Genomic DNA, 25,718 nt, shown 5'->3' with positions numbered 1-25,718 from the left:
CAAGCTACACGCAGAGACAAACAAATGGTATCCATGGGTGCATGACAAGTGTTTCTGGGGTTATCCCTAAGATCTGGTAAACGGCACAAGTCCTCCCTCTACACAAAGGCGGCAATCCTTCCGGCTTGAATAACTACTGTCCGATTTACAAGCAATCTTGCCTTGCCAAAATGTTTAGAAATGTAGAAATTTAACTCATATAATTCTAACCGCTTCAGCAGCTACACTTGTCTTGGATGTGCTACATTGTTTAGACCATAAAGAACATTGTGCTGCCTTATTTATTGACCTGTTGAAGGAGTTTGATACAGTTGGTCTTGTCTGAAATGGGCCTAGATCAGGCATCTTGCAATTGGTTCAAGAACTAACGGACAGCTTCCTCAATATTATGAAAGGTGTGCCGCTGGGGTCGATTTTAGCCCGAGGACATACACATTTGCACATTAAAAGGTGACCAAATTGAGCAATATCCCCATTATTAATACTTGGGTATTCTGATTTACGATAAGCTCTTTTAAAGCACACTGAACGGGAGGGAGGGGCAGAATTAAGATAAATCCTGTTTCATTAAATGAAACCAGCCTCACTTTGAAAAGTAGAAGGAAGATTGTTCAAGCAACACTTCTCCCAGCACTTCATTATGGTGATATAATCTACATACATGCGGCAGCCTCCGTTTTAAAACCTTCGGACTCAATCTATTATTCAGCATTGCGTTTTATCACTGGGGACAATTTTCATATACATCAACTGCATTTTATCTAGTTATATTGGCTTGGAGTCTCTGACTAACAGAAGGGCCCAGCATTGATACTTTTTGGCATATAAAGCAGTTCTTTTCAGACCCGCTCTCTGCACTGGCTGGTTCTGGCAGTCCCACGGGTCTCCACTGAGCTGGGGGAAAATGCTTTTAGTTTTCATGCCTCCAGCATACCTTTCATAGCCTTCAGGCCACCTTGAAGCTGAACTTGCTGGTCCCAATTGGACAGTTTAGATCAATTTTGAGGGATGTAATAGTCTGTTTTGAGTCATCTTTTGTATTTATTGTATTGATGCTGAATTGTGTGTTCCTGTTCACAGAGAGCTCCCTTGAGAATGAGACCCTGGTCTCAATGGTGACCCCTCTTCTAAATAAAAGTTAAATCATATAAAAAAATATTGGACTCTGGGTAAGTAGAAAAAGGGCATAATTGCCCAAATCCACACTATCCCTTTAAACATAATCTGCTCATACCTGAGGCGCCCATAAGAGAGGTGACACTCTGGACATTGAGTCCCAGTGCGTGTGAGGCAGCTGGTGGAAAGGGCTGGGGTGTGGCCCCTGAGGTCCCAGGAAGGGGCCCAGGGGGGGTCTCTCTCTGTGGGGATGTCAGGGGAGTGCTGGGCTGGGATGTTTGTCCTCCTGCCAGTCTTGCCAGTCTCCTCCTGCGGATCTGCAATGAACAGAAGAAAGTTAGACTGAATCATCATTAACTATCTACCGGTATAACAGACCAAATACGAGACACTCAGGGCTTTTTTTAGAAACCATAATGATTAAATCAGTGTGATACATATTTAGTATACATAAAACATGTTGATTAAATCATGGTTAACGTTACAGTATTAATACTAACGAATAGCTAGCTGGATAGGCAATTGTAATATTGACGTTTTTAGATCGTACATAACTATCTAGCCAGCTAGATTGAAATGAATACGGTTTATGCCAACTTATCTTCACTAACGTTACCATTACAGCAAACAGCTATAACACCGGCTAGCAGGTGAAACGGTCATATAAATCTAGCCACCACTGATAATGACGATAACATTTATTTTGGCATTGTTGGTCTACAACATCTGTTGGAAGAATAAAATGGCATCTAGCTAGTTACAGAACTAGTTAGATACCTAATCGGCACGCAGCTAAACTGGCTTGCACATGGTGGCCTTCTGTGTTAGTTAATATGTTTTCTCGCTTGATTGGGTGGGCTAACGATCTAAATATTCATTATTACGATGCTATGTCCCATTAATAGACGTCTAGGTATCCAAACCCGTATTGTTGTTGTTAGCTAACAATTACATCTGCGTAACGTTACAGACTCAGCTAGTTAGCCAATCTAATATCACCTAGTTAGCTAACGTTAGGTTTGAAAAGATAACATGGACTTGCACAGATAATCACGACCACAAGCAGTAACTTCAGTTGTCACATATTGGATCAAACGAATTGTAGTTTTACCAACATTTAGACGTTACCTTACCTCGTCAGCACTCAACTCCATCGTTTTTCCTTTACTTTCAGCTAGCTTTAGCTTCCCTATTGTGCCAGCCAACTAGCTAGCTTTCCGTTTAATATACACACATGTGCATAGTCTAACAAATAGCAGTTTGTATTGATTGTCATAAATTTAAAGGGGAAAGACAGAGTTTCCTACAAAATGTGTGTTATCTATTCAAATGCTACGGAGAATGAAACAAACATAAAACTATAATTAATCAAAACACGGTGGCCATTTTTATCAGGCGTCACGTGACTGGGGATAGAGAGGAAGGGGCAAAGCAAGAGGGTGTACTCCGCCCAAAAGCTGTACACTAAAATAAGACCACGAAGTGAGGAATCAATGCGTTTTTTTTTACTTTACATTTTCTACGTGAGGCACTGAGGCTTATTTGACCGAATAGAAGTTTCGTAATGTTTAAGTTGTTATGAATGCACTGATATAAGTGGACGCAGGTGGCATTTCGGCAACATAAAAAACCACTTCGTATCGGAGTTGTGCCTGTTCTTCACTGTGAGAATCTGCCCGCTCATTGGCAAGAACGGTCCCACCTGATCTCGCCTACTCCCGCTTGCCTTCTATCTTTGAGGACATGTTTTTTTATGATTAGAGTGGTACCCGAATATCTTGTCAATATAATAAATAATCTTTGGTCACACTGAATAATCACTGTTACACTGAATTGTGAAAACTGTAATTGTGGGGGTTGAATTATATTTTGCAAATTGTATTTGGTCGACTGGTAGCCTAGAGGTTAGAGAGGCTCCGGGTGTTCCGGGTCGCCGGTTCAAATGCCCAAGGCGCTTCAGTTCTCCCCTACAATTGCTCCATGTGCGCCCTTGCTTCAACCTCTCTGTAAGGCCTATGCATTTCTTTTCGGAGCGATGGGACAAAGCACAACACAAGTTTCCATGTGTGTACGTTGGAAAATAAAGTAATCTTCCTCTAATCTTGAAATCCTGCCCTGCTATATATTCTAAATTACGTTAATTGGATAGAAGAGTGAACTGAAAATTACAACAAAATATGTATTAATGCTCCCATTTAGCAAAACAACTTTTCTGAAGCTTTAAAACTGTCAGCAATTATGTTAAAATTAATACAACATTTAGAGGACACCAACAGACCACTTCGACTTCAACATTCTGAGTAAAGGATACAGAATTGTTTTTCTATTTGACTGTGATATGTTGTTGTTGTTTATCTATCTTAGTTGAATGCACTGACTGTAAGTCACTCTCGATAAGAGCGTCTGCTGAATGACCAAAATGTAAATGTTGAAAAAAATAACACCTGCCAAGCATGCTGGGTATTATGCTAATGACCTATTCCCCAAACAAGTACACATTTGGTGGGTGCGGACCAGATCCAAACGAATCATAGGTGTGAACATCACAGTACAGTATGGCACAGTTTAGTACAGTAGAGCACAGTATAACATAGAAGAGTACAATACAGTACAATATGGTACGTTATGGTACAGGACAGGACAGTAGAGTTTTATTCAGTAGAGTACAGTAAGTACATTCCAGTACAGTATGGTACAGTACAGTACATAGCCTTTAATTCATTAAAGTAGAGTACAGTAAAGTACAGTACAGTAGTGTACAGTAAAATATAGTTTAATTCCTCCGCTCTCTCCTCCACTCTCTCCACTGGCTTCCAGTTGAAGCTCGCATCCGCTACAAGACCATGGTGCTTGCCTACGGAGCGGTGAGGGGAACGGCACCTCAGTACCTCCAGGCTCTGATCAGGCCCTACACCCAAACAAGGGCACTGCGTTCATCCACCTCTGGCCTGCTCGCCTCCCTACCACTGAGGAAGTACAGTTCCCGCTCAGCCCAGTCAAAACTGTTCGCTGCTCTGGCCCCCCAATGGTGGAACAAACTCCCTCACGACGCCAGGACAGCGGAGTCAATCACCACCTTCCGGAGACACCTGAAACCCCACCTCTTTAAGGAATACCTAGGATAGGATAAGTAATCCTTCTCACCCCCCCCCCCTTTAAGATTTAGATGCACTATTGTAAAGTGACTGTTCCACTGGATGTCATAAGGTGAATGCACCAATTTGTAAGTCGCTCTGGATAAGAGCGTCTGCTAAATGACTTAAATGTAATGTAAATGTTTAATTCAGTAGAGTCGAGTACAATAGAGTACAGTACAATAGAGTTAAGTAGGGTACAATACAGTACACTTTACTATACCCTACTTTTCTTTACTGTACTGTAATGTACTCTGATGTGCTCTACTGTAGTATACTGTGCTGTACTGTGCTGTCCAAACTTGTGATACATAGATGTCAATGACCAAATCCGGTCTGGACTAAATCTGAAACAACTATAGATTTCTATGTCTGGGCTAAATCAAAGCCGATCCAATTATAGACATCTTTGCATTGTCTAAATCAAGTCCGGTCCGGACCAAATCTGAACGTCTATGATTGTGCCAAAGAAAGACGTCCCAAAGACTTCGCCTGACGTCAAATGCTTAGTGGGTGTGATTTATGGAGAGTCAAAACTAATTGACAGTGATCAATTTTCACATTTGTATTTTATTTTTTGTAATGTAAAAAAATCATACTCCATATTATATAGATGATTTGTTGAATTTTATTCACAAGTTAGAACTGATTTTTGCAGCAAGACAAATGACTTTGGGCAAATCTAATCCAGTTGTGTATACGTTAGATCCACACGATGCCTCGTGGCAACCCCATGTGGCCTCATGGCAAGACACAGGACAGAGGACAAAAAAGAACACAATAGGATTTAGAGGAGTCCAAGTGTACCGGTAACACTGCAGCAGTCCACTTCAGCTATTGACTGATATCTGCTGAGATTTCCTAAACCTGTAAAATGCGGAATTTCATTTACTCAAACATCCAAATGATTTACAACTATTAATTCAAGTGAGAATTCTCCTTTTAATGTCAACCAAGCTCTGCAGTGTTTGTCTCTTCACAGCATTTACTGTACACAATTTGATAACAGCAATCCAATGGTACCTTCTAATGGTGATAAAATATAACGTTTTTCATTTGGAAAATTTTATTTATTTAACTATTGACAATACCCTTATGTTTATGAGCACACGTAACAAAACAATTCATGTAACTAGGCAAGTCAGTTAAGAACCAATTTTTATTTACAATGACGGCCTACCCCAGGCCAAACCCTCCCCTAACCCGGACGACGCTGGGCCAATTGTGCACCGCCCTATGGGACTCCCAATCACGGCCGGTTGTGATACAGCCTGGGATAAAGCCAGGGTCTGTAGTGATGCCTCTAGCACTTAATTTCAGTGCCTTAGACCATTGCCCCACTCGAGAACCTTCACTGGAAAATAAAGAGTCAAGTCATATTATCCCAGACAACTAACAGCTCTTGGACCTGGATTTATTTACCCATGCATAGGGTTCAGAGTGGCAGTAAACACAATTGGTGTACATCATGGAGCATATTATCTTCTTCTCAAGAGAAACAAATCTCAGGGCTCTATTCAATCCACATCACGGAAGTTCAGCTTTACAGGGTGATTTACATTTAAAGGCAATTTTCCCATTTCAGGTGAGACCGCATGCCCGCTAAACGCTGCATACTTCGGCTTAATCAGGAATTACCTTTACATTTCTAGCACGGAACCTGTAACAGTTTAGCTTTACAGATTTAGTAGAGCCCTTACTATTTAGTATTTTATTAGGATCCCCATTAGCTACTGCTAAAGCAGCTTGAAGTGCATCCTTCACACATTAGTTTGAAAACTTGGCCTTCACAGAATAACACCTGAGAAAAAAGATACATAAGAATAACAAAACTACTTTTAGTAGATCAAATAGAAAGCATGGAGAAGTAGTCTTTACAGCACAGGGGAATGTAAATAATGAAAGACTGGGCTAATGTCCAAAGAAGGTCTTTGCCTCCAACTAATGGGGAAAATTAAATGCACACTGATTACCATATGCCGTTTATCCTCCTCTATCCAGAGTGTCCAACCACGATTCTTCTTCTCCCCAATCTGTTGTGAGAGAAAAATTATGTATTTACCTGATTTGTTTAATATTAATAGTTAACAATTAATATGCTTAACAATAGTAAAGACATTTCTTTAGTGCCAATGCTGTGCTCCTGAGAAAGGATGGTTCATTTCTTCCACGTTCACTCCCTGCAGCTGGTCTAGCCGTGTAGTCAACGACATGAGATAGAGATAAACTTGAGGAACAGATAGACCTGTATTGTTTTCAATCATCTTTGCTTCTGAGTAACCTGGTCACACGGCATAAGTCAAATAGCCTCTGAGAGTGACCACAGTTCTTCAGTCCATCCTGTTCTTGTACTGTCTTCCAAGGGCACAGCTGTGGGGAGATAGAAGAGAACGGAGCGTAGCTTGGTAGAGAAAGGAGTCAACGTAAATGCTGTTATCACATGTTTGTGGCTATGACCTCACGTACCTGATACACCTGGCCACAAGAAGAAAACAAGGTAGCTTATGATTCTCTGATCTGCCGGGGAGGGGTGGAACCAACCATGACTAAGCAGTTTTTGGGTTTCTACATTTGAAGATACACTTGATGAAAATACACTTCATTAAAATACTGTTTATATTTACATCTGTCGTTCTCATAGGACGCTGTTCAATCAAAAAGAATAGCTGGGCTACCCCAGATAAATTGAATACAAGATTCTTCCAGCGCAGAGCAAGTACATCAAAATTGCATGCAGACAAAAATGATTTTTTTCTTCATTTTTCCTTTGTGTATCACAAAAAACTCACGGAATCAAAATTGATCTGATCATACCCGTCTCAAAAACTAAGCTACAGTCTCCACACACAAATTATCAACATCAAATGCATCACTTTAGCTGTCTCCACTCATTCAGGCTGCTAGCTCTCCCATGAGTCTACCTTGAGCCAGTCAGAGGTGTCTGTGGCCAGCCTGGCCAACTCTACACTGTGACAGGCCTCAATCAGATCCTTCTTCTTATAGCTGTCATCCACAGGAAAGATGATGCTCCTCACAACTATGACCACAGGAAGATTGAGGTGGAGCGCGCCCACAGGACGGGAAAACCCACCACCGGCCCAGTTGACAGGCCCAGGCCAATAGTGGTCAAGTTCCTGAGGTTCAAGAACAAGGTAGCTGTTCTGGAAAGAGAGAAAAACTTGAGAGGAACATATATCTTCCTCAACGAGGACTATCCTGAAGCTGTGCGTCAGAAGAGGAAAGAACTTATCCCAGCCATGAAAGCTGCCAGAGGACGTTGCTTACATCTGATATGACAGGCTCATTGTCCACCCTCCCTAACAGTAGCCTGGAAGGGATGAGAGAGTAGCAAACACACCAATTGATTAATGGACTTCTGAATGGATAATTTTTCTCTTCCTTTGTTTGCTCTTTTCAATATTATGTCTATCTTTGATAAGCAACCCAGGAGTGGGATGAAAATAGCCCATATTAATATATGAAGAAATAAGGTTAATAGAAATGTTAATAGAAATAAGGTTAATAGAAATAAGGTTAGAAGTAAGGTTAATAGAAAAAATGTTAATAGAAATAAGGTTAAAAATAAGGTTAATAGAAATAAGGTTAGAAATAAGGTTTAGGAAATAAGGTTAGAAATAAGGTTAATATAAATAAGGTTGATAAAAATAAGATTAATAGAAATAAGGTTAGAAATAAGGTTAATAGAAATAAGGTTAGAAATAAGGTTAATAGAAATAAGGTTAGTAGAAATACGGTTAATAGAAATAAGGTTAATAGAAATAACGGTTAATAGAAATAAGGTTAATATAAATAAGGTTAATAGAAATAAGGTTAAAAATAAGGTTAGAAATAAGGTTCAGGAAATAAGGTTAGAAATAAGGTTAATATCAATAAGGTTGATAGAAATAAGATGAATAGAAATAAGGTTAGAAATAAGGTTAATAGAAATAAGGTTAGAAATAAGGTTAATAGAAATAAGGTTAGTAGAAATACGGTTAATAGAAATAAGGTTAATAGAAATAAGGTTAATAGAAATAACGTTAATAAAAATAAGGTTAGAAATAAGGTTGACAGAAATAAGGTTAATAGAAATACGGTTAGAAAAAAGGTTAATAGAAATGAGGTTAATAGAAATAAGGTTAATAGAAATAAGGTTAATAGAAATAAGGTTAATAGAAATAAGGTTAATAGAAATAAGGTTAGAAATAAGGTTAATAGAAATAAGGTTAGAAATAAGGTTAATAGAAATAAGGTTAGAAATAAGGTTAACAGAAATAAGGTTAGATATAAGGTTGATAGAAATAAGGTTAATAGAAATAAGGTTAGAAATAAGGTTAATAGAAATAAGGTTAGAAACAAGGTTAATAGAAATAAGGTTAGATATAAGGTTGATAGAAATAAGGTTAATAGAAATAAGGTTAGAAAAAAGGTTAATAGAAATAACGTTAATGGAAATAAGGTTAGAAATAAGGTTAATAGAAATAAGGTTAGAAAAAAGGTTAATAGAAATAAGGTTAGAAATAAGGTTAATAGAAATAAGGTTAGAAACAAGGTTAATAGAAATAAGGTTAGATATAAGGTTGATAGAAATAAGGTTAATAGAAATAAGGTTAGAAAAAAGGTTAATAGAAATAACGTTAATGGAAATAAGGTTAGAAATAAGGTTAATAGAAATAAGGTTAGAAAAAAGGTTAATAGAAATAAGGTTAGAAATAAGGTTAATAGAAATAAGGTTAATAGAAATTGGGTTGGAAATAAGGTTAATAGAAATAACGTTAATAGAAATAAGGTTCGAAATAAGGTTAATAGAAATAAGGTTAGAAATAAGGTTAATAGAAAAAAGGTTAGAAATAAGGCTAATAGAAATAAGGTTAGAAATAAGGTTAATAGGAATAAGGTTAATAGGAATAAGGTTAATAGAAATAAGGTAAATAGAAATAAGGTAAATAGAAATAAGGTTAATAGAAATAAGGTTAGAAATAAGGCTAATATAAATAAGGTTAGAAATAAGGTTAATAAAAATAAGGTTAATAGAAATAAGGTTAGAAATAAGGTTAATAGAAATAAGGTTAGAAATAAGGTTAGAAATAAGGTTAATAGAAATAAGGTTAATAGAAATAAGGTTAGAAATAAGGTTAATAGAAATAAGGTTAGAAATAAGGTTAATATAAATAAAGTTAATAGAAATAAGGTTAATAGAAATAAGGTTAGAAATAAGGTTCAGGAAATAAGGTTAGAAATAAGGTTAATATAAATAAGGTTGATAGAAATAAGATTAATAGAAATAAGGTTAGAAATAAGGTTCATGAAATAAGTTTAGAAATAAAGGTTCAGGAAATAAGGTTAGAAATAAGGTTAGAAATTAGGTTAATATAAATAAGGTTGATAGAAATAAGATTAATAGAAATAAGGTTAGAAATCAGGTTCATGAAGTAAGTTTAGAAATAAAGGTTCAGGAAATAAGGTTAAAAATAAGGTTAGAAATAAGGTTAATGAAATCAATAACTTTCTAACATCAGATAACGTTCATATATTAGCCATTTCTGAGACTCACTTAGATAATTAATTTGATGATACAGCAGTTGCAATACAAGGATATAACATCTATAGAAGAGACAGAAATTCTTATGGGGAAGTGTTGCCGAATATATTTAGAGCCATATCCCTGTAATGCTTAGAAAATATGGCAAGTGTTATTGAAATACTGAGGTTTCAGGTTCACTTGACACATCTAAAGCCTTTTCTTTTGGGGTGTTGCTATAGGCCACCAAGTGCTAACAGTCAGTATCTAAATAATATGTGTAAAATGCTTGATAGTGTATGTGATGCAAAGAGAATGGTCTACTTTCTTGGAGACCTGAATATTGACTAGTTTTCATTTGTAAGTCGCTCTGGATAAGAGCGTCTGCTAAATGACTTAAATGTAAATGTAAGCTGTCCACTCAAAAAGGAAGCTTCTCACTGTAACCAGTGTCTGTAATCTGGTTCAGGTTATTAATCAACCTACCATGCTGTTTACAAACACTACAGGAACAAGATCATCCACATGTATTGATCACATTTTTACTAATACTGCAGACCTTTGTTCTAAAGCTGTATCTGTTACTATTGGATGCAGTGATCACAATATAGTGGCTATATCCAGGAAATACAAAGTTCCAACAGCTGGGCCTAAAATAGTGTATCAGATATTATACAAAAGATTTTGCTGTGACTCTTATGTGGATCATGTAAAAATTATTTGTTGGTCTGATGTGATTAATAAGGAGAATCCAGACACTGCACTTGGTGAATTTATGAAATTGCTTCTTCTAATTATTGCTAAATGTGCACCTGTTAAGAAACTGACTGTTAGAACTGTTGGATTGATGAGGAATTTAAAAACTGTATGGTTGAAAGAGATGGGGCAAAAGGAGTGGTTAATAAGTCTGGCTGTACATCAGACTGGCTGTCTTACTGAAAATGTAGAAATGATGTGACTAAACTCAACAAAAAGAAGAAGAAATTGTAAATTACAGTTGAAGTCGGAAGTTTAGATACATCTTAGCCAAGTACATTTAAACTCAGTTTTTCACAATTCCTGACATTTAATCCAAGTAAAAATTTCCTGTCTTCAGTCAGTTAGGATCACCACCTTATTTTAAGTATAAGAAATGTCAGAATAATAGCAGAGAGAATTATTTATTTCAGCTTTTATTTCTTTCATCACTCAATTAGAATTTGGTAGTATTGCCTTTAAATTGTTTAACTTGGGACAAACGTTTCGGGTAGCCTTCCACAAGCTTCCCACAATAAGTTGGGTGAATTCTGGCCCATTCCTCCTGACAGAGCCCGTGTAACTGAGTCAGGTTTGTAGACCTCTTTGTGATGGCATCTCCAATACCTTGACTTTGTTGTCCTTAAGCCATTTTGCCACACATTTGGAAGGATGCTTAGCGTCATTGTCCATTTGGAAGACCCATTTTCGACCAAGCTTTAACTTCCTGACTGATGTCTTGAGATGTTGCTTCAATGTATCCACATAATTGCCCTCATGATGCCATCTATTTTGTGAAGTGCACCAGTCCCTCTTGCAGCAAAGCACCCCCACAACATGATGCTGCCACCCCCGTGCTTCACGTTTGGGATGGTGCCAAACAATTCTATTTTTGTTTCATCAGACCAGAAGACATTTCTCCAAAAAGTACAATCTTTGTCCCCATGTGTGGTTGCAAACCATAGTCTGGCTTTTTTATGGAGGTTTTGGAGCAGTGGCTTCTTCCTTGCTGAGTTGCCTTTTAGGTTATGTCGATATAGGACTCTTTAAACGCTGTTTAAAGGCCCAGTAAACTTAGTGTATGTAAACTTCTGACCCACTGGAATTCTTGATACAGTGACTTTTAAGTAAAATAATCTATCTGTAAACAATTGTTGGAAAATTACTTGTGTCATTGTCACACCCTGACCATAGAGAGCTGTTTATTCTCTGTTGGTTGGGGTGTAATAGTGACTTGGGTGGGTCATCTAGGTGATTAATGGTTTATGTTGGCCTGGTATGGTTCCCAATCAGAGACAGCTGTTTATCGTTGTTTCTGATTGGGGATCATATTTAGGTACCCATTTCCTCATTGTGCTTTGTGGGATCTTGTCTACAGATAGTTGCCTGTGTGCACACCAGTAGCTTCACATTTAGTTCGTTCGTTCGTTCATTCGTGCTTGTTTGTTTTGTTTGTTGAGTTTCTATTCATTAAAATATGTGGAACTCTACGCATGCTGCGCTTTGGTCTACCCATTATGACGATCGTGACAGTCATGCACAAACTAGTTATCCGAACCGACTTGCCAAAACTATAGTTTGTTGACAAGGAATTCGTCGAGGGGTTGAAAAATGAGTTTTAATGACTCCAACCTAAGTGTATGTAAACTTCCGACTTCAACTGCATATAGAATAGAGTCCAATTAGATGATTAAGGTGTGGTGACTATATTTTGTATATCTTTTTGTTTGTGTTTTAATAATTAATTTTTATCTCATTTTCTTTGAGAAGTGATACGGCCACAAACAAGTTCCCCATACGACCACAAGTCAGTGTCACAGTGCCGCTCATCTGGGGAAGATAATGATGTATTGCATGACTGTTGTGCGTTATTAAAGTCTGTCTAAGTTACTGCCTAGAGCCACCAGCCTCGACAACCGGACGACGGGTCCTGAGCGAAGAGCCGCAACCAGGACATCGCCTGGCCATTCTTGTGGTGGGTTGCAACTTGCAGAATCCTTCCAAGATTGAACCCACCAGAGGGGGACTGTCATGACTGTCCTGTGAGGATCCAAGTCAGATCAGGTTACAATGAATAGACTTCAACCAGACCTTCCCTCACCCACAGAGGGGGAGGAGGGAGCTGGTGGGGGGGTTGACTCCTCACGCTCTGTTGTAAATTAAAGGAGATCCAGGGTCTTCTCCAAATTCACAAAGGAATGTGCTTTGTCTCCAGAGACTTTCCCCGCTGAAACTTTAACACGTTCAAAAGCGAATACTGAAACAATATTACTAACAGAGGATGTGGGAATGTTCAGAGACGAGCTATAGAAAACGAAAGTCATACTGGTTATATTGTGATGTCATTAAACATTTTATAAAGGAAATACTGTAACTTCAAAAGTATACACACTATATGTACGATGTCTCCATTCTTAACGTTGTATATGAAATATGATTAAATTATTTTTGTTAAGATGGGGATGTAATTTTAGGAGCCATCAGAGATAATTTATTTTCTATAAACTTTGAGCAGTAAGTAGCCACGCCCTGACTGAGGTCAGAGAGCATGTCAGCCTGACGGAACCGTTGATGAGATAAATAACAGTCATCGGACATCATTTTCAACAGGACAATGAACCAAAACACACCTCCAGGCTGTGTAAGGGCTATTTGACCAAGAAGGAGAGTGATGGTGCTGTATCAGATGACCTGGCCTCCACAATCACCCGACCTCAACCCAATTGAGATGGTTAGGAGTGAAGGAAACCAGCAAGGGCTCACATATGTGGGAACTCTTTCAAGACTGTTTGAAAATAATTCCATGTGATGCTGGTTGAGTGTGCAAAGCTGTCGTCAAGGCAAACGGTGGGTCATTTGAAGAATCTATCATTTAAAATACATTTAAATTTGTTTGACACTTTTTGTTACTACATGATTCCATGTGTTATTTCATAGTTTTGATGTTTCCACTATTATTCTACAATGTAGAAAATAGTCAAATAAAGAAAATCCCTTGAATGAGTACTTGTGACAGGTGAAACAGATCAGGGTGTGACACTTCCCCCTCCTCGTCCTTGTCCTCCTCCCTCTTGTCCTTGTCCCCCTCTTACTCTCACTCCTCTTCCTCTAACTCTCTCTCCAAAATTGGCCTCCATTATTGTCCAAACCAAGAAAACCAACCTGAAACCTATTTACAGTGCTCAAGTTCTGATTTCTAAGTGAAGAAATTAGTTGTAAGTGTTTTCACACGTGAGCACTGGGTGTAGGCAATCGGTAAATGAGTGTGGCATTTGGAATGGCAGTATTTCCAAATGAAACACAAGATCTGTTTTGAATGATGTGTCTAATGTAGAGACCTGTGTTTAGTGTTTTGCAAGAAGTGTGTTTTACAATTGCAAACTGAGTGTAAAGCAGATAATGTGCGTGCAGTTTTGAACATGAGGTACATGAGTTAATGGTTTCACTGAGTGTGCCTCAAGTACCACTTTTAGTGTCTGAGCGATTGTAAAAAACTGTAATGACAAACTCGTATGCCATCTGTAAATACGAATACAATTGTTAAATTACAAGCCTAGTTGGTTTAGCCAAAGAAAAAGGCAGCAACCTTCCTGCTAGCCATGATTGGCTGAGATAATGAGTGGGCTGGACATGCCGAGAGATGAATTCAGATTGGTCTGCAATGTAGCATGGCTGTCTATAACATGATCTGGTCAGTATGTGTCGGTAATCCATTCCAACGCAGATTTTTTGAACGATATCACGTAGTTGAACAGCATAAGTGTTGCTCTGCACTTTCTGGAGGACCGAGTTTTGAAATCAGTGGAATTCGAGTATGATCACTTAGGAGTAGGAGAAAATGCTGACGTTTGATTGCAAATATGCAGATCAAACTAAGGGCAACCATGGCCTCTGTGACAGAGAGGGAGAAGTGTCCATCCATGTATATGGGTAAAATAGTCTAGCTAGCTACATTTTCAGATTTCAAGGCAAAGTATACTGTTAGCTAGCTAGCTAACGTCACGTGTAGGATCTGGGTAGTTTTGTCTGTTAGAGCCATTTGCATTGCTAGTAGAGCTATCTGCTCCGATTTCAGAGCACTCTCATCTGAGTGTGCCAGAGCGCAGATTAACTGAGGAATTTACAAACGCTCAACACCCGTTGAATATGTCAGTAAACAAAAAAACGTCATTCAATTGTGACTGACCTCCTTGATTCAGTCTTATATAGCAAAATTTGAAATGGTGTTATTTATACATTGGATAAAAGCAGAGACAGAGCTACAAAATTGTATATCATACACTGCATTTGAGGAACAATGGGAAAGTTATTCTGCTTTGAAAGTTTGCATCCTCACTTTGAGAAAATGGCCTTTTATTGTTTTGGTGCCTACTGAAGAGCTATTCTTTGTCTACACCCATTCAGCATGGTTCAAACCATCTCAAGCTTTAGCCCCCACCCAAACCCTCACCATTTTACTCGCCCTAGCAGAGCTGGATAGGCTGTATTCATCTTATTCAGAGTGTTGGTGACTAACTTTGCTGCTGGCAACAATTTAATTATGCTTTTTGGCCGACGTTTACTGACACCAGCCATATTCAACGGGTGTTGAGCGTTTGTAAATTCATCAGGTATTCTGCGCTCTGGCACTCAGATGAGTGCTCTGAAATCAGAGTAGACGGTCAGACTGAATTTACTAAGTTCTTGTATTTGTTTGTAAGTGTCTTTTTTTATAAATCTTGTTTGATTAATATGTATCAAGTCTGGTAGGACTGTTGCCATTCTGTTGCTTATGAGTTTTGTTGTTGTGTTATTGTACAATTTATTAAATGTGCGGTTCTGCAGTGTCATGTTTTGTCATTTATTATCTTGTCTTGTCCCTGTGCTTCCCATTCTATTCGTTTCCCTCTGCTGGTCTTATTAGGTTCTTTCCCTCTTTCTATCCCTCTCTCTCCCCCTCCCTCTCTCACTCTCTCGCTCTCTCTTCTCTCTATCGTTCCGTTCCTGCTCCCAGCTGTTCCTATTCCCCTAATCAATCATTTAGTCTTCCCACACCTGTTCCCGATCCTTTCCCCTGATTAGAGTCCCTATTTCTTCCTTTGTGTTCCGTTCCTGTCCTGTCGGTTCCTTGTCTAGAATTCACCGTGCTGTGTTTGTGTATCGCCCTGTCGTGTCGTGTTTTCCTCAGATGCTGCGTGGTGAGCAGGTGTCTGAGTCTGTCTGGTTCAAGTGCCTTCCCGAGGCAACCTGCTGTTCACCTGCTGTTCAAGATCGAGTCTCCAGTTTGTCCTCGTCATTTCGAGTGAAAGTTGTGTTTTTTGTTTGTATTTACTTTACTGGATTAAAGACTCTGTTTTCGCCAAGTCGCTTTTGGGTCCTCTTTCACCTGCATGACAGAAGGAACCGACCAAGGAATGGACCCAGCGACTTCAGACGCTCGTTACACTGCCGTCGAGATCCAAGGAGCCATGCTCGGCAGACACGAGCAGGAATTGTCTGCTGCTCGCCATGCCGTGGAGAACCTGGCCGCTCAGGTTTCCGACCTCTCTGGACAGTTCCAGAGTCTACGTCTCGTGCCACCTGTTACTTCCTGGCCTGCCGAGCCTCCAGAACCTAGGGTTAATAACCCACCTTGCTACTCCGGGCAGCCCACTGAGTGCCGCTCCTTTCTCACGCAGTGTGAGATTGTGTTCTCTCTCCAACCCAACACATACTCTAGAGAGAGAGCTCGGGTTGCTTACGTCATTTCACTCCTTACTGGCCGGGCTCGAGAATGGGGCACAGCTATCTGGGAGGCAAGGGCTGATTGCTCTAACAAGTTCCAGAACTTTAAAGAGGAGATGATTCGGGTTTTTGACCGTTCAGTTTTTGGTAGGGAGGCTTCTAGGGCCCTGGCTTCCTTATGCCAAGGTGAACGGTCCATAACGGATTATTCTATTGAGTTTCGCACTCTTGCTGCCTCTAGTGAGTGGAACGAGCCGGCGCTGCTCGCTCGTTTTCTGGAGGGACTCCACGCAGTGGTTAAGGATGAGATTCTCTCCCGGGAGGTTCCTTCAGATGTGGACTCTTTGATTGCTCTCGCCATCCGCATAGAACGACGGGTAGATCTTCGTCACCGGGCTCGTGGAAGAGAGCTCGCATCAACGGTGTTTCCCTGCTCCGCATCGCAACCATCTCCCTCCTCTGGCTCAGAGTCTGAGCCCATGCAGCTGGGAGGGATTCGCATCTCGACTAAGGAGAGGGAACGGAGGATCACCAACCGCCTGTGCCTCTATTGCGGAGTTGCTGGACATTTTGTTAATTCATGTCCAGTAAAAGCCAGAGCTCATCTGTAAGCGGAGGGCTACAGGTGAGCGCAACTACTCAAGTCTCTCCATCAAAATCCTGTACTACTTTGTCGGTCCATCTACGCTGGACCGGTTCGGGTGCTACATGTAGTGCCTTGATAGACTCTGGGGCTGAGGGTTGTTTCATGGACGAAGCATGGGTTCGGAAACATGACATTCCTTTCAGAGAGTTAGAGAAGCCTACGCCCATGTTCGCCTTAGATGGTAGTCATCTTCCCAGTATCAGATTTGAGACACTACCTTTAACCCTCACAGTATCTGGTAACCACAGTGAGACTATTTCTTTTTTGATTTTTCGTTCACCGTTTACACCTGTTGTTTTGGGTCATCCCTGGCTAGTATGTCATAATCCTTCTATTAATTGGTCTAGTAATTCTATCCTATCCTGGAACGTTTCTTGTCATGTGAAGTGTTTAATGTCTGCCATCCCTCCCGTTTCTTCTGTCCCTACTTCTCACGAGGAACCTGGCGATTTGACAGGAGTGCCGGAGGAATATCATGATCTGCGCACGGTCTTCAGTCGGTCCCGAGCCAACTCCCTTCCTCCTCACCGGTCGTATGATTGTAGTATTGATCTCCTTCCGGGGACCACTCCTCCTCGGGGTAGACTATACTCTCTGTCGGCTCCCGAACGTAAGGCTCTCGAGGATTATTTGTCTGTGTCTCTTGACGCCGGTACCATAGTGCCTTCTTCCTCTCCGGCCGGGGCGGGGTTCTTTTTTGTTAAGAAGAAGGACGGTACTCTGCGCCCCTGCGTGGATTATCGAGGGCTGAATGACATAACGGTTAAGAATCGTTATCCGCTTCCCCTTATGTCATCAGCCTTCGAGATTCTGCAGGGAGCCAGGTGCTTTACTAAGTTGGACCTTCGTAACGCTTACCATCTCGTGCGCATCAGAGAGGGGGACGAGTGGAAAACGGCGTTTAACACTCCGTTAGGGCATTTTGAGTACCGGGTTCTGCCGTTTGGTCTCGCCAATGCGCCAGCTGTTTTTCAGGCATTAGTTAATGATGTTCTGAGAGACATGCTGAACATCTTTGTTTTTGTCTATCTTGACGATATCCTGATTTTTTCTCCGTCACTCGAGATTCATGTTCAGCACGTTCGACGTGTTCTACAGCGCCTTTTAGAGAATTGTCTCTACGTAAAGTCTGAGAAGTGCTCTTTTCATGTCTCCTCCGTTACTTTTCTCGGTTCCGTTATTTCCGCTGAAGGCATTCAGATGGATTCCGCTAAGGTCCAAGCTGTCAGTGATTGGCCCGTTCAAGGTCACGTGTCGAGTTGCAGCGCTTTTTAGGTTTCGCTAATTTCTATCGGCGTTTCATTCGTAATTTCGGTCAAGTTGCTGCCCCTCTCACAGCTCTTACTTCTGTCAAGACGTGTTTTAAGTGGTCCGGTTCCGCCCAGGGAGCTTTTGATCTTCTAAAAGAACGTTTTACGTCCGCTCCTATCCTCGTTACTCCTGACGTCACTAGACAATTCATTGTCGAGGTTGACGCTTCAGAGGTAGGCGTGGGAGCCATTCTATCCCAGCGCTTCCAGTCTGACGATAAGGTTCATCCTTGCGCTTATTTTTCTCATCGCCTGTCGCCATCTGAGCGCAACTATGATGTGGGTAACCGTGAACTGCTCGCCATCCGCTTAGCCCTAGGCGAATGGCGACAGTGGTTGGAGGGGGCGACCGTTCCTTTTGTCGTTTGGACAGACCATAAGAACCTTGAGTACATCCGTTCTGCCAAACGACTTAATGCCCGTCAAGCTCGTTGGGCGTTGTTTTTCGCTCGTTTCGAGTTTGTGATTTCTTACCGTCCGGGTAGCAAGAACACCAAGCCTGATGCCTTATCCCGTCTGTTTAGTTCTTCTGTGGCTTCTACTGATCCCGAGGGGATTCTTCCTTATGGGCGTGTTGTCGGGTTAACAGTCTGGGGAATTGAAAGACAGGTTAAGCAAGCACTCACGCACACTGCGTCGCCGCGCGCTTGTCCTAGTAACCTCCTTTTCGTTCCTGTTTCCACTCGTCTGGCTGTTCTTCAGTGGGCTCACTCTGCCAAGTTAGCTGGTCATCCCGGTGTTCGAGGCACTCTTGCGTCTATTCGCCAGCGCTTTTGGTGGCCGACTCAGGAGCGTGACACGCGCCGTTTCGTGGCTGCTTGTTCGGACTGCGCGCAGACTAAGTCGGGTAACTCTCCTCCTGCCGGTCGTCTCAGACCGCTCCCCATTCCTTCTCGACCATGGTCTCACATCGCCCTAGACTTCATTACCGGTCTGCCTTTGTCTGCGGGGAAGACTGTGATTCTTGCGGTTGTCGATAGGTTCTCTAAGGCGGCACATTTCATTCCCCTCGCTAAACTTCCTTCCGCTAAGGAGACGGCACAAATCATTATCGAGAATGTATTCAGAATTCATGGCCTCCCGTTAGACGCCGTTTCAGACAGAGGCCCGCAATTCACGTCACAGTTTTGGAGGGAGTTCTGTCGTTTGATTGGTGCGTCCGTCAGTCTCTCTTCCGGGTTTCATCCCCAGTCTAACGGTCAAGCAGAGAGGGCCAATCAGACGATTGGTCGCATACTACGCAGCCTTTCTTTCAGAAACCCTGCGTCTTGGGCAGAACAGCTCCCCTGGGCAGAATACGCTCACAATTCGCTTCCTTCGTCTGCTACCGGGTTATCTCCGTTTCAGAGTAGTCTGGGTTACCAGCCTCCTCTGTTCTCATCCCAGCTTTCCGAGTCCAGCGTTCCCTCCGCTCAAGCGTTTGTCCAACGTTGTGAGCGCACCTGGAGGAGGGTGAGGTCTGCACTTTGCCGTTACAGGGCACAGACTGTGAGAGCCGCCAATAAACGCAGGATTAAGAGTCCAAGGTATTGTTGCGGCCAGAGAGTGTGGCTTTCCACTCGCAACCTTCCTCTTACGACAGCTTCTCGTAAGTTGACTCCGCGGTTCATTGGTCCGTTCCGTGTCTCCCAGGTCGTCAATCCTGTCGCTGTGCGACTGCTTCTTCCGCGACATCTTCGTCGCGTCCATCCTGTCTTCCATGTCTCCTGTGTCAAGCCCTTTCTTCGCACCCCCGTTCGTCTTCCCTCCCCCTCCCGTCCTTGTCGAGAGCGCACCTATTTACAAGGTACATAAGATCATGGACATGCGTTCTCGGGACGGGGTCACCAATACTTAGTGGATTGGGAGGGTTACGGTCCTGAGGAGAGGAGTTGGGTTCCGTCTCGGGACGTGCTGGACCGTTCACTCATTGATGATTTCCTCCGTTGCCGCCAGGATTCCTCCTCGAGTGCGCCAGGAGGCGCTCGGTGAGTGGGGGGTACTGTCATGTTTTGTCATTTATTATCTTGTCTTGTCCCTGTGCTTCCCATTCTATTCGTTTCCCTCTGCTGGTCTTATTAGGTTCTTTCCCTCTTTCTATCCCTCTCTCCCCCTCCCTCTCTCACTCTCTCGCTCTCTCTTCTCTCTATCGTTCCGTTCCTGCTCCCAGCTGTTCCTATTCCCCTAATCAATCATTTAGTCTTCCCACACCTGTTCCCGATCCTTTCCCCTGATTAGAGTCCCTATTTCTTCCTTTGTGTTCCGTTCCTGTCCTGTCGGTTCCTTGTCTAGAATTCACCGTGCTGTGTTTGTGTATCGCCCTGTCGTGTCGTGTTTTCCTCAGATGCTGCGTGGTGAGCAGGTGTCTGAGTCTGTCTGGTTCAAGTGCCTTCCCGAGGCAACCTGCTGTTCACCTGCTGTTCAAGATCGAGTCTCCAGTTTGTCCTCGTCATTTCGAGTGAAAGTTGTGTTTTTTGTTTGTATTTACTTTACTGGATTAAAGACTCTGTTTTCGCCAAGTCGCTTTTGGGTCCTCTTTCACCTGCATGACATGCAGGGGACTCTCACAATTTTCTTGGTTATAATACAACTTAAATAACTCTTTGATACATGGAACTCGGAAGGACTGAATTAAGTGACATGTGTGTCATCATTTCAGTAAATAGGGGTGCTACTTTGTCCCAGACTGTCAAATAAAATTTTATGGGAAAGCCATCCATACATGGTGCTTTTCTCCACGCAAATGTTATAACAGTGTACAATATTCTATTTCTATTTTGTGTGATTCTTTTTGTCTGCTGATAGTTGTTTTAGGGTTATTGAGTCTTAGAAGGCTGTAGGGTCAGTACAACTGTTTAATTCTGATGTATATACATTTTCATAGAAGCTTTTAAAAATGGTATTAATTGTTTCTAATTAAAGCATTTGTAACCTTTTAAAATAAACTGGTTTGGCGTTATTGAGGCTATTCATTTTGTGAGGTTTGCAAGCTATCAGGTGTATTTTTTATTGAATAGTATCCTTTATTTGAGTTTAATCTGTTGGCTCTCTTCAAAAGTAAAATATAATATCCTTGCTTAAGTTCAGACATTGATTTTCTTCTTTACTTTGTAAAGATGTATTATGGGCTTTTTCCAAAATAGGAATTTATATACATTTTAAATTCAGATTTGACGTTTGCCGCGTATGACATTATCATTCCTCTAAAACAATCCTGTATACTCAAACTGGGATCTGTGTTTTGGGAGGGGAATATTGATGTGACTGTGAATCTCTGTCCCAGCTCTCTTGAGAGAATGTACTGAAGCCAAGTTATCCATCCAAGTTATGTGTTGGAGACCTAGGTTGTAGTGAGTATTGATCCCTGGGCTGGCCGTACATCATAGGTTGCAGTCCACCTCTTCCATGTAGAGCACTGAAGAGCCATGGTGGAGGTTGTGGCAGAGGTGTTGTCTGCTGGTCATCCCACTTTACAATCAATGATAGTAGTTGCACCTTCAGACATCCCTTGTTTCATCCTATTTTCTTCAGCCCTGGTACAAGGCTGTGCACAAATGCCTCCTCTTGAGCCGTGTCTGTAGTGGTTGGTCTTGACTGTTGTTCAGACATCTGAAGCACAGGGTCATGGCTCGGGGAGCCCACGTCGTCCTCAGTGTCATCAGGCTCCACAAGTTGGGACTGAGGCGAATCAGCATTTGCAAGACCGTGGTTGCCTCGAGTGGAAAATAGGTCAGCATAAAAAGTCAAATGTGTTTAAGTAAACTTTAGAACCCTCTGATCAGGCTCAATTAATCATATTTCTCAAATCTGGGCCACAAAGCCTAACACTGCGTGTTTTCATAATTCCTCCATAATAAGGAACTGATTCATAATCTATAGGCCTATATAATCACTAATTCAGAAATGGGACACCAGTTGACATTAATCAATCAAGTAGTTACTTGTAGGTAATTTTAGTAGTTACTTTAGGCTGGGTTTCTGTACAGCACTTTGAGATATCAGCTGATGTACGAAGGGCTATATAAATAAATTTGATTTGATTTGAGGTAGAAAATGAGGCCAGCAATACTGCAAACATTTAGGTTTGGAATTCAGTGCAATCAATTCAAAGGTATATTATAACGTACCTTCTTGGCTGGACGTAAGGTATCACGATTGATAACATTTTCATTTATCTCCATTCTTTCTGATTGGTTCCCCAGGTCCGATAAGTTGGCCCTTACAAAAAAAGATTGCAGTTTTGAAACCGCAGTAAAAGTGCAGTAACTGCAGTCGACTGTGCTATTTTGGACAAAGCAATTGCAGAATAACTACAGTGAACTGCAGTTATACTGCAGCTACACTGCAAAATTACTGTATTAAAAAAGAGTATTTGCAGCATACTGCAGTTATATTGCAGTGTACTGCTGTTATACTACACTCTGATTGCAATCTTTTTAAATAAATGGGGCCTTCCGTAGATGCCTTAAAGTGTCACAGAGGGACTTCCATCTGGTTTTGCGCAATTCAACATCTATGAAGAGTAAAATATACATGAATGCTAACCAATAGCAAAACATTTATTTTGTCATTACCGGTACTTGGCATCTGGACTCTATTTGCAACCTGGCCTTTTACCTATCGTTTTGGATTCCAGACAGTGTCTCAGTGTATTATGGAGACCTGTGAGGCCATATAAAGGAGGATGCTGAAAACCTATCTGCCACAACCCACTGAGGAAACCTGTATCACATCCGACCGTCCATAGGGCCGGGGTAGGCAGTCAGTGTAAATAACAATGTGTTCTTAACTGACTTGTTAAATGAAGGTTAAATAAAGAGACAAACTTCTCAAGAGTTTAGTATTTACTTTATTGCTACTATTCTAACTCACAAGTAAGCATTTAACGGCAATGTCTACACCTGTTGGATTCGGCGCATGTACATAATTTTAAAGGACTAGTAACTGTCGAGCTCTAGGTCGTTTCATCGTACGACTCAATATCGCCACCTACCGGCCTTTGGGCTATACATGACTGTGTTCATAAAACGTGAAAATCAGAAAGATCTTAATCTATATATTTATTCTAGAAACGTTTACATACAATATAAGCTACAGTAGATAAACTAAACCACCTCACACATGTGGTGGTGTCTTCAGTGTGTCCAATCGATTCGCCATGGTGGATGAAAATCTGCGCATATTTTCCTGGGGGGAACCATTAGAAGCACAACAGATGTTTACGCCGGACTTTGAAATCGAAGCACACGGAACGCGAAAAAAATAAGACAAACAGTTTCGCAGGCTAACAAGGTAATAGTGGATGAAGGATCTTACTTTTCTTTATTTGCCCATAAACTATCGTAAAATGATATTTTTGGCACTCAATTGAATCCTTTCACTTCAGCAAGCAAACTTAATTTTGTTACTTTGGCCATTTTACCAAGCGAACTGCGGTGCAGCCAGTGACAAACATGAACGTTGATTCTCCACAGCCAGTCATGACAGGGGGCTCTTCAAATTCCTCGACATCCAATAATTGCCTCACTAACAACAATGCAGCAATTAACGTTAGCAGCATACCATCGGTTGCCATAAGTAATTGTAAGTATTCAGACGAGTTTTGAGGTTATGAACAGCTTTATGAGCTGGCTTAATACGTGGTTACACCAATTAATGGTCTGCTGTCTACTGTAGCTAGGTTAGAACTTTTGTCGAAATTGTTTAAGTACAGTAGCCCACACCATATAGCACTGTGCAAAACTGGAGAACCATCTTAGAGCTAGTCCTCTTCATTGCTTGCTGCTTTGTGAAACACTGTCTTAGACCACTGCTGGACCTTGGCTATCAACATCTTAGCTACATTTAGAAAGATATTAAACCATGCATTTCTCTTTATTTGTTTCAGCCCCAACCACTGCTGCCATGGCCACACCATCTGGCACATCCGTGTCCAACGGCGTGTATGTGCCTACTGGCATTGCCAACGGCGACGTGAAGCCTGTAATCACAACCACACCACTAGCTGACTTTCTTATGCAATTGGAGGACTACACTCCTACAGTGAGTCAAACCCCCCTTAATTGGAGTAATCTTTGTTTAAAAAAAAATACAAATGTACATGACTTTTTTCACATACCTAGGCTAGTCAACAGTCGCTTGGTCCATATACATAATGCATATTTGGGTTATGTAGTTAACAGGTGCCTCTGATTCACTTAGCATGTAAATGTCCTCTGGTGTCTATTGTGAGATGCTAGTGTACCAAAAAAAAAAACTAATTGCAATGACTTCAGTTCAACCTCTACCATGTTTTTGCCAGATCCCTGATGCAGTGACAGGCTACTATCTCAACCGGGCCGGCTTTGAGGCATCTGATCCGCGAATGTAAGCATGCCTCTTAGCTCCTTAACTGCCAAGAGTCCTCTCCCATCTATTTCAGCTTTTACACCAGTTCAATTCAATATTAGCTCACGTGAGCGCCAAACGGGAACATTATTTATGTCCATCATTTTCAGAATCCGTCTCGTCTCCCTCGCGGCTCAGAAGTTCATCTCAGACATTGCTAACGATGCCCTGCAGCACTGTAAAATGAAGGGAACTGCCTCTGGGAGCTCCAGGAACAAGACAAAGGTTAGTACATTTCTAACCTAACGTTGCAGGCGTAAAAGAAACACATGAGCAGCGTTTCTTTCTTACTGGTCCAGACGAGAGAGAAAAACGGTCGGGGGAAGTTCTCTTCTGCCCTGTTCAGCCAATCCAGTAAATATAAAGAAGTTAAGATGGAGTGTCGCCTTGGTTAACGTCTCCCCCAAAAAAGTCTCACCACAAGGCTCTTTTTCCATTTCCCATGAAATTAACACATGAACAAACTGTTGTTAATGTGAGATGCACAGAATGATTCATGCACAAGTATGAATGCGGTTTGTATCTTTTTGGTTGGTTTCTCACTCTGTCCTCCCACCTCTTTCCTCCCAAAGCAGGACAAGAAGTACACACTGACCATGGAGGACCTCTCCCCTGCCCTTTCTGAGTATGGCATCAACGTAAAGAAACCTCATTACTTCACATAGGAAATTGGTCTTGTACTGTCGCAACCCCCTATGATCATGGTTCAGATGTCAGTAGAATATTAATTGCAGTCACTGTTCTGTTTTTTTTAAAGTAGGGCATACTTTGCTTCATGTGGAATTTTGATCTTGTACTATTTTATCGATACAAATAAAATGTTAAACAATGACTTATTTCTGACTTTGTGCTTTGTTGCCTTTTTGTTTATGTAGTCTGGTGATAACAAGGGGAAGAGTTGTTGGCAAAATATTTATCAGGGTGGTGTAACAGTACTAAAAATAGTATTTAACCATAGGTTGAGTGGGGGCAGTCGGTAAGAGAGAAAGTGTCTTTGTAGGCACTAACTCCCCCATGGTTCGTTGGACAAAGCCTATGAAGAAAATAAATGGTGTTTTTGGACAAATGCTGAAAATAAGGTATGTGGTATACACAGGCTTAGGAGATTTTATACATTTTGTTTAATGAGAATCTTAATTGGCTAACATCACATTTTGTGAATTGAAGAATTTATGTAATAAAAAAAT

At 41.2% G+C, this 25,718-nt stretch overlaps 2 protein-coding genes across 3 annotated transcripts in view; one reads left to right on the top strand and one right to left on the bottom strand.

The window, feature by feature from the left end:
* Positions 1-2,515, bottom strand: part of LOC124046902 (ubiquitin conjugation factor E4 B-like) — a 71,181-nt gene extending 68,666 nt beyond the window's left edge. The window contains 2 exon segments of the mRNA XM_046367672.1: positions 1,235-1,433; positions 2,250-2,515. Coding sequence (XP_046223628.1) covers positions 1,235-1,433; positions 2,250-2,270 — 220 coding nt within the window. The 5' untranslated portion in view covers positions 2,271-2,515.
* A 20,847-nt stretch (positions 2,516-23,362) lies between these two features.
* Positions 23,363-25,363, top strand: LOC124045194 (transcription initiation factor TFIID subunit 10-like). Of its 2 annotated transcripts, none has more exons than XM_046364448.1 (5): positions 23,363-23,727; positions 24,032-24,186; positions 24,446-24,510; positions 24,642-24,756; positions 25,104-25,363. In XM_046364448.1, exons 1-5 carry the CDS (start codon positions 23,598-23,600, stop codon positions 25,194-25,196), a joined length of 558 nt encoding a protein of 185 aa, XP_046220404.1. In that variant the 5' UTR covers positions 23,363-23,597; the 3' UTR covers positions 25,197-25,363. The 2 variants fall into 2 exon arrangements, with proteins under 2 accessions (XP_046220404.1, XP_046220405.1); XM_046364449.1 differs by having other exon boundaries at positions 23,366-23,727; positions 25,107-25,363.
* The last annotated feature ends 355 nt before the right edge of the window (positions 25,364-25,718 follow it).

Source organism: Oncorhynchus gorbuscha, linkage group LG10, assembly GCF_021184085.1.
Source record: "Oncorhynchus gorbuscha isolate QuinsamMale2020 ecotype Even-year linkage group LG10, OgorEven_v1.0, whole genome shotgun sequence".
Lineage (NCBI taxonomy): Eukaryota > Metazoa > Chordata > Actinopteri > Salmoniformes > Salmonidae > Oncorhynchus > Oncorhynchus gorbuscha.
Note: the sequence above shows the minus strand (reverse complement) of the source record. Positions and strands in the feature narration are given on the sequence as shown.